The 8,777-nt window shown below is 48.8% G+C and overlaps 1 protein-coding gene across 3 annotated transcripts in view; it reads left to right on the top strand.

Moving 5' to 3' along the window:
* Positions 1-425: 425 nt before the first annotated feature.
* Positions 426-8,777, top strand: part of DLK2 (delta like non-canonical Notch ligand 2) — a 30,379-nt gene continuing 22,027 nt past the window's right edge. Inside the window, exons 1-2 of one of the 3 annotated variants that reach the window (XM_081856081.1) lie at positions 426-984; positions 6,353-6,454. In XM_081856081.1, coding sequence (XP_081712207.1) covers positions 852-984; positions 6,353-6,454 — 235 coding nt within the window. In that variant the 5' untranslated portion in view covers positions 426-851. Of the gene's footprint in view, positions 992-1,216; positions 1,433-6,352; positions 6,455-8,777 lie in introns of those variants that run through there. The other 2 variants (XM_081856083.1, XM_081856082.1) reach the window with 2 other exon arrangements.

Genomic DNA, 8,777 nt, shown 5'->3' with positions numbered 1-8,777 from the left:
AAGATCTACTAACAGTGGCTGGCAGGCAGACACCTCAGTGCGGTTTACAAGTAGATGCTGACATCCACCATCTACTACTAAACGCCAGCTGCACTTTTGGCTGTCTGTGCTACTCATGACCAACGGATCTGTCCTCCTATCCTTCCTCTAATCCTTGTCTAAAAGCCATATATGCTAGTTGGCATCGCAAACATCCTACGGCAATGAATTCTTCAAGCTGATTATGGGTGGACTTGTGTTCCCTTTTATTTGCCACCAAACAAATGCCTGTCAGTTTCAACAACAACAAAAAATAGATTTGTTTATAAAGGAGAAAAAACGGTTTGGCTCTCTCCATGCTACCCTGTTGTGAAGCTAGGCAACTTTAAACTGCAGATTTAATAGCATTATGCATGACAACATGTACGTACATGTGTATTTATTTATAACATTTATACACTACCTTTTCCTTCAAGGTGCTCAAAAGTAGCTTACAAAGTTCTCCCCTCCTCACAACAACCCAGTAAGGTAGGTTAGACTTAGAGGCAGTGCCTGGCCCAAGGCCCCCAGTGAGCTTCAGGTCTGAGCAGTGATTCTGAACTGTCATATTGCAACACAACTTCCCAATGGCATTTACTCTGAAACCTAGATCCTGCCATTTTGGGGGGGAGGGGGAGGAAGAGGGATACCCTCTTGCTCATTCTGCAGGGTTCCTGGGCTGCTGCCTCTGATGGCACCTAGGCTGCCCCCCAGGATCTCCCACCCCTCCCAGCCACGCAAGGCACCGACCCAGCCAAAGCAGTCATTGGAGGTGGTGGGGCGGCCTACCGTCGGGCCACCTAGGCCCAAGCCCGCGGCCAATTGACGCTGAGATGAGAAAGAGGGAAAGGAGCTCCTGGCCCGGGTGGGGGGGAGGCGCCAATCCCGCTCGTAGTTCATGGAGAGGCGTCTCTCCACCTCTCCCCCCCCGCTCCCTCCCCCGAGTCTGGGCTGAAGGAGTCGCAGGTGAGAGGTGAGCGGGGCTGGGCAGGCGGCGGGGCTGGGCGTCCGCCTGCGGTTCGGGGGGCCCTGGGCTTCCTGGATCCTCGCTCCTTTCGCGGCAGTCGGGCTGCGGGAGGCGGAATGTCCCAGGGAGGGAGCAGGGATGTGTAGCCACACGCAGCCCCTGGCAGCCGGCCTGAGCGTGCACGGCGGCGGCAGCAGTAGCGGCGGCGGCGGCGGCGGCGGCTGCAGCAGGCGGAGCAGCAGCAGCAGCGCTTGCAGCGCCAGCAGGAGGAGCGGGGAGGCCAGCAGGCAGCTTGGCCGCCGCGCCTCCCGAACCCCCGGTGCCCGGGCAGCGTAGGGCATGGCAGACCCGCTTGGCCGATCCCCACGCTAGTCTGCGGGCGGGGGGCAGGCAGGCAGGCACGCCCCTAAGGGGAGAAAGGAAAGAGCCGCCGACGCGAGCGCCGAGGTGAGGACGAGGGGAAGTTGCGCGCGTGTGGATAGATGTATGATACGTGTGTGTGTGTGTGTGTGTGTGTGTGTGTGTGTGTGTGTGTGTTTGGAGTGGGGTGGCGGCGCCCAAAATGGGAGCGATGTGTGCTGGGGGAAAGCTAGAGGAATGAGGAGGGGAGGGGATCCCAAGGGATGGGGGGGGGGAGCTGCAGAGGGTTGGGGGTGTTTGGTTGTGAGTGTGTTTTTTTGCCGAAATGGCAGGGAAGCTGGATTTGGGAGGGAGGATCCGACAGCACGCGGGCGAGGAGAGCGCCTGTAACAGCGGCCCGACGGGTGTGGGTGGGAGGTGGAGAGGAGAAAATGGAAGAGATGGCAGATGGGAATGTCTCCCTGGTGCTGCCCCCTTCCTCGGTACCCAGATTCCCCCTTCTTTCTTTTTCTTCTCTTTTCTTTTTTGCTCCCGCGGCTGTGATCGGATGGAGGCTGCTTCGGGATCCTCCCTCCGCATGTGCGCCGCTGCGGGCTGGGCTGGGAGGAAAAGCCTCTCCGCGCTGGGAAGGGGCAGCGATCCATGTGGGCGCAGGGAGGGTTTGCCCTACCTCGGGGTGGGGGCGCCCTCGCCGAGAGGATGCCAGGAGGGATGTCTGCCTGCCTGCCTTCCTGCCTGGCGGTGGTTGTGGTAGCAGCTGCGGCGGGAGCACGTGGGGCTGCGGGGGGGGGGGGCTGCGGGAAGGAGTGATCGGGAGTGGTTCGTTCACCTCTCCGAGGCGGGGAGGCGACCCCAATCCGGGCTAGGAATCCATGGTAGGGCAGCGACATGGTAGGGATCCCAACCTGCCCTGTCCGCCAGCAGGGGCCAAAATGCACAGCACTCGGGACATCAAGCCAGCACGTGGGGCGGGAGGCCTTTTTGGAGACACCCCCACAAGCGAGGTTCTTATCCCGCCGCAGCCCCAAGTGGCTGATGAAAATAAATTTTTTAAAAATCATATTTTTGCAGTCGCCCCTCGAAGTATCCACACGTTCTAGAAAGCAGCAACATCTCTATAGTGATGATTGTGAGCCAGTGGACGCTGGTCCATCAAGGTGAGCGGGGCGCTGCTCTCACCTGCCTGCCTTCTCACTTAAATTCATTCATTCCGAGGGCTGGCCCTGGCTGTCAGCTTCCTCCGCCTTAATTTTAGTGCTGCCATTGTAGGACACAGATGGGAGGAGGGGGAGGGGGATCGGGACAAAACTAGAATGAGTGAGTTGTCTCTCTTTGCCTGTCATTGGCTCTCTCTGTTGCCATTGGCTCTGTTGATCTCAGTGGGCGCCAGCCACTACTGCTCCCTAGCATTCTTCAGTCCCTGATTCATTGAGAGCCATTTCACAGGTTACACAGAGACAGGGCAAAACCTGGGCTTTGCCATCAGATGCACAAGCCACAAGAAGCTGGAGGCAGTCATGGCTGCTTAGCACAACTGCCGTTTTTGACAGAGAGGTTCACCTGTTAACCTTCTTAGGTGTGTTTTTAAAACATCTAAGGTGTACTCTTAGATGTGCACCTAAAAATACATCGTATGGTACTCGGGATGCTCTATGAGCCCCTCACAGCTTTGCTGCTTGACAAAGATTTTCCGTCTGCAGTTGAGCAATGCATTTCCCCCTTTTCTTGTTAAGGGAGAGATGGCTGGCCCCACGTGAAATTAGGGGTACAGGTTTGGGGGCTAACAGTGGGAAGCTCTGGAGGAGGGAGGCAACATCTACATTTGGGGATAATTTATAGCTTCCTCCCCAGTACATTGCCTCCAATAATCCATTTGACGAGCCTCTGTTGGTTGTTACTGTAGCAGTTCTTCAGCATTTTCTGTTGGCTGCCTAAAGCAGAACAGCAAACATCCTATCTCCAAATATGCCCAATCCGATAAAATCCACAGACCCTTTTGACCTTGCAGCACAGTTTGCCTGCCTATTGACCTGAAGACCAGTAATCGGAAGATTCTGTCTGTGAACTCTTGATTTAGTAACTCTGTTACTCAGTCAACTGATTATCCCCTTCCTATGACTTCCATGCAGTTACATAGTCTAGGATGTCATCTTCCCTAAACCTTATAGACCCATCTGGCGACCTCCATTCCAGTTAACCCAAGGAAGCCTCATCCACTTGCAAACCGATATAGAAATTCTGAATCCCATTTGTTGTCCCCGGAATGGTTAACTCATTGCTCCCTGCTATGATCAAATAGCCGTCCACTACTTGAGAGAGAGGGAGTGAATCAATTTGTAATGTTGAGAATCCATGGCAGTTGCTTATGCAACACCAGTCATTTTGTGAAGGATACTTCAGCATGCTTCAAGGTATTGAAATTGTTGCTTGAGGAGTAAATACACAAATCTGGGGGGGGGGGGCAATTAGGAAAAAAAATGCTTTAGGGTAGCCTTGAACTCCAGGAGGTCATATCTCTGCTTTGGAGATTTTATTGGGAATGGAAAAGAGAAATGACCTTTTCAATGACATGCGGTATTCAGCTGGGGTCCTAACAGCTCAGGAGGAATTGGCTGCCAACTGTTCATCCTTAATCCATAAATTATTTTATAAGATTCACAGGAATCACTTTGCCCTCCTCTGATATGCAGCAGCTGTTCGGCAGCACAAAGTACCACCCCATAACACAATACTTCAGGGTAGGAAATGAAAGAGAATCTTCTGGCCAATTGTAACAACAATTGGCATATGGGGGAAGTAGTAGAGTACAGTTACCCAAAGCAGAATATGACCAGAATTCTATACAGGCTAATAAAAATAACACAGGCTTTTAATAATCAAACATGACTAGAATCTTTATCTGAAAGCTCACCCGAAATATCCTTCTAACATATTCTGTGTCATTGGCAGATGTGGCGCAGATGTCATTCTCCCACAATAGAGCTATTAGGTGTCACCTCAGGGTATAAGATCTACGCTACAATCTTACATCAGTTTTATGCCAGTTTGACAAGCTCAGGTTGTCCCAAGAAATCTTAGGAATTGTAGCTTAATGAGAGTAGTGCATATTCTGTTGGAGACTCCTGGCCATTTACTCTCAAAACAGCCGGCCTCAGGGTGCTCAAAGGAGAGGTGATAACTGATAAACCAAAATTTATCTAGTGTAGATAAGCATATGCTGGAGATAAACCCTCAGTGGGTGTGTCCTGGCATTTGAAGAAGAGTAAATATGTGACAGCTGGATAGACTTTGTCTTCTATCCCAAGGACCTCATTCATTTACTACTGTGTTTCAAATATGTTGTATTTCATTGAGGTCTCTCTTTGAAGTAGGAAGGGCTTTTCTGTTTCTCCCTTTTGTGCCTGGCTGTGCTGTATTTCTTACCAGATCATTTCTACATTTCTTTTGGTTGGATTTATAGCCTCAAATGTACCGCTAGCCACATATATCTGAACATTGTGAACAAATTCTATGCCCATAAGGTAGATAGGCATGAAACGATCCTGTTAAGAATCTGTTTGCTCTGGCCTCCTGATTACTAACTGACTTCTAGCATATGCCTCAGTCAGTTGTTCACACTTCCTTCAATATTGTAATGGCCACAAGCTTTTACACAATAGTAAGTTTGATATTCATCCATTAACAGACGGCAGAGCTTTTATTTAAAATGCAAAGCATAAGATTCACACATGCTGGCCAAATGGTGCCTGTCTATAACAGTTCTCCTGAGTGCAGCAATACCTTCAAGAGGGTGGGACTGGGCAGTAGCTTTCTCTCAGCAAAATCCACCTCCCAGGATTACTGTGAGGGTACAGTAGAATTGCCCCTGTATGCTGCTTGGAGTTCTTTGGTGGAAGGTGGGAGCCAAAGCTAAGTGATACAGCAAATGCCTTGCATGCAGGAAAAATTAAGGTCCAAAGTTCAATCCCTGACATCTCCAGTTAAAAGGATTGCATATTTATCTTCACCAGCAAGTCCCAGGATGGGTAGCAGATGATGAAAAATACCCTATCAGTCCAAATAAATGCTGAGTTATATAGTTATATAGACCAATAATCTTACACAGCATAATGCAGCTCCAAATGTTCATAGGGTTGGATGCAAATGTGATAATCCAGTACATAAACCTTATCATCTTAAGAAATGGCAGCAATACTGCTTCAGAGAGATTGATAACAGATGGAAACATCCAAGAGTTGTTCTAGAGGGACATGGGAAGAGCTGTAACTAAAAATCAATTTTTAGCAGTGTTTTAAACATCAGATTGGTGAGCTTCCGATCCTCACCTCTAGACCTCAACCCACACAAAAGTACTCCCGATTGTATTAACCACCTGCCGAAGACAGAGAAGTTAATTATCTTTTATCCCTTTCCCCCTGATTCTTAACAGAATAAGAAGGAGCATCATTACTTAGGCTGTAATCCTATTTTCTTTTCGCTTGGAAGCAGGTCCCATTGAATTCAATGGGACTTACTTCTGGGCTGACATGCAATTTTGTTTTATTTTTGTTCAGCAATTTTCATCCTATTAGCATATGTCATGTTATCAGTGCACAACTCAGCACAGCTAGAGGTTTGCATTGAGAAGAAACGCAACGCCGATGTCGTTCCAAAATTATAGCCTGTGCTTTGGAATATCCTTGGGATGCTTTGATGGGAGATCTCAACGTTGTACGGGTTCAGGGGTGTTCTCTCTTTTTGTGGGGGAGGTGATAGGAGTGTGAAGGTAAAAAAAGGGGGGTCCTACAAACACAGGTGTTTTGTTTTTTCACTGCATGGGGGCAGACTCAGAAAGTCCACTGCTCTTGTGCTTTCAGCCTCCAAGCCAAGGGAACCATTGACACAGCTGGCATTTGTTTTAAAGAAATAATTGTGTTTGGAATAAGCAATAATAGTGTTTTGGAGCTGAATGATAGCACTGCGGAGGTGCCAACATCCTGGTCTGACTTTGCCTTCATCCCCTTGTAGGTGACTATCTCGGTGGGGCCACGCTGACCATGCTCAGGAGCTTCTGTCTTCAGCTCATGTCCTTGCTTTGGATCCTGGTGGCCCATCACCATTTTACACAAGGTGAGGATGAGTTCAGTGTTCCTTTGGTTCCACCTGGGCATGAAGTCTCCTACAGCAGAAAGGTAAAGGGTTCATTCTGCAGTGGTTTGCAGAAACCACCATTTAACTCCCTGTGAATGATTCCTCTTGTTCAAAGAGGTCTCCCTTTCTTCAGGTGCCAGGGAAAAACACATGAGCATAAACAGTACTCGAGTGTGTGGGTTTCATCACTTAGTTGTCCCGTAGAGGCTATAGAGGAGGGAACCAAACTAAGGTTCACAAGGTAGGGTGGTTATGAGAACACTCCTATCTACAGGAAAATTGCCTCCTGCTTCCTGCAGGGAGTAACATGTGGCTACTTATTTCAGGGAGGGCTGTAGCTCAGTGGCAGAGCACATCCTTTGATTGCAAAAGGTCCCAGGTCTAATCTTTCATGTCTCCACTCATGGCTGGGAAAGACTCTTGTCTGAAACCCTGGAACAAAGAGAAACTGCCTTCTACTGAGTCAGACTATTGGTCCATGTAGCTTAGCTTTGTCCACACTGTTTGGCAGTGGCTCTTTAGGGTGGCAAATCAGGACTTTCCCCCTGGAGATGATGGGAATTAAACCCGGGGCCTTTCTGCATGCAGAGCAGATGCTCTGTCGTTGATGTGTTGACCCTGCTGAACTCCATGGACCAATGGTCTGACTCAGTAATAGAAGGCAGCTTAGTTATTACATATAAGGAGAGGAATGGTCTAGCCTTCTTCCCTGATTGTGAGCGAATTAAAATATTGCTGGTTGACCCATCTTGTGTAGCAGACTGAGCTTTGCATGAGATTAACAGAGCTAGAGGTAAGTTTGTGTCTGTGTGTGTCCTCTCTGCTTCTGTGTGAGTTTGGGTAGACAAATGGTACTGTACTAGTTGGGTCTGATAATATAGTGCAGCATAGGAAACTCCCGTCCCCAACACATAGGTTTTAGCCAGAGTGGGTTGCCAGCAAGATGGACCTTCTTTGATTAAGCATAGACTAGATAGATAACAGTGATGCAGTGCTACCTCAGGTTACAGATGCTTCAGGTTCTGTATTTTCGGGTTGTGCACTGCGCTGACCCCGGAAATACCAGAATGGGTTACTTCCGAGTTTCGGTGCTCATGCATGCGCAGAAGTGCTAAATTGCTCTTTGCGCATGAGCAGAAGCGCCAAATTGCAATCGCGCATGCGTAGATGCAACGTTGCGGGTTGCAAATGCTGCGGGTTGTGAACATGCCTCCTGCACGGATCACGTTCACAACCCGAGGTTCCACTGTACTGGCAATGGGGCATACATTTTTTTTTCTATGATCATAGACTCATAGAATTGTAAAGGAACCCAAGTACAGGAATCTCACTTAAAGCATCCATGAAAGATGGTCATCCAATCTCTGCTTAAAACCCTCTAAGGAAGGAGATACTGAATGAAATTGCTAATAATTGTATAAAGTATCCAAAAGGACAATAGGAAAATGCTGTTCCTAGCTCCATGAATTCCCCTGCTCCTGTCCAGATGGTCTGTTGGATAAATCCAAAGCAGCCTCAGCAAGCAACAGATCTGAGTGGAGGAAGGGGCTTGGGGAAGGGGCTGCTTGACCCTTCCCGCTACAACCATCATTCTGTTCAAAGCTTCCCCCCTCTGTTTTCCACCCAGAGGGGGAGGTGACCTGTGACTACCTCCATGTAGTTTGAAAAGCAGCACGAGCGTCATTTGCAGTGGGGAAACGGTCAGATAGGAAAGAGTCCAGCAGCTCTTCCTCCGTTCTTTGCTCAGATTAGGGATTTACTGTGGCTGCTTTGCATTGAAAAGACAGAAGGAAAAGCGCAAGGGAGAGTGACATGCAACTAGTACAACACTGAACTGGCCCAAGTGCCAAAGCTTAATACGTTTGTCCCCTGGCATTTGCCCCTGCTGTCCCGGACCCAAGGTGCGATTACTCCCCCCCCTTGGTGTTTTTATGCATGCAGTGACACCTGCTGGACATTCCGTGAAAGGCCTTCAAACGTCCCTGGTACAAGCCATGCCCAGGGGCCAAACTAGACAATACAATATTCAGTGTATGATCACAATTGTGTATCTGCTTCACATGTTGTAAAACAGAAGCTGTTGCAAAGGCCTGATCTGAATTATGACCATAGCATGGAGGAAATGTGTGTGTGCTTAAAAAACAAAACAAAATTCCCCCCTCCCCTGTTTTCCTAACAAAAACCACACATGTATACAAGCTGCTATTTGCCCTTCGTGGGAAGATGCTATTTGCACTGATAGTTGCTTTCCTTCCAGGGCAAATAGAAGGTCTGGGAGGCAATTTTAGTTACGAGAATTATA

Source organism: Podarcis erhardii (assembly GCF_964252035.2).
Source record: "Podarcis erhardii genome assembly, chromosome: 3".
In the NCBI taxonomy this organism is placed as follows: Eukaryota; Metazoa; Chordata; class Lepidosauria; order Squamata; family Lacertidae; genus Podarcis; species Podarcis erhardii.
The sequence above is the reverse complement of the archived record's forward strand: the minus strand, read 5'-3'. Positions and strand labels throughout refer to the sequence as shown.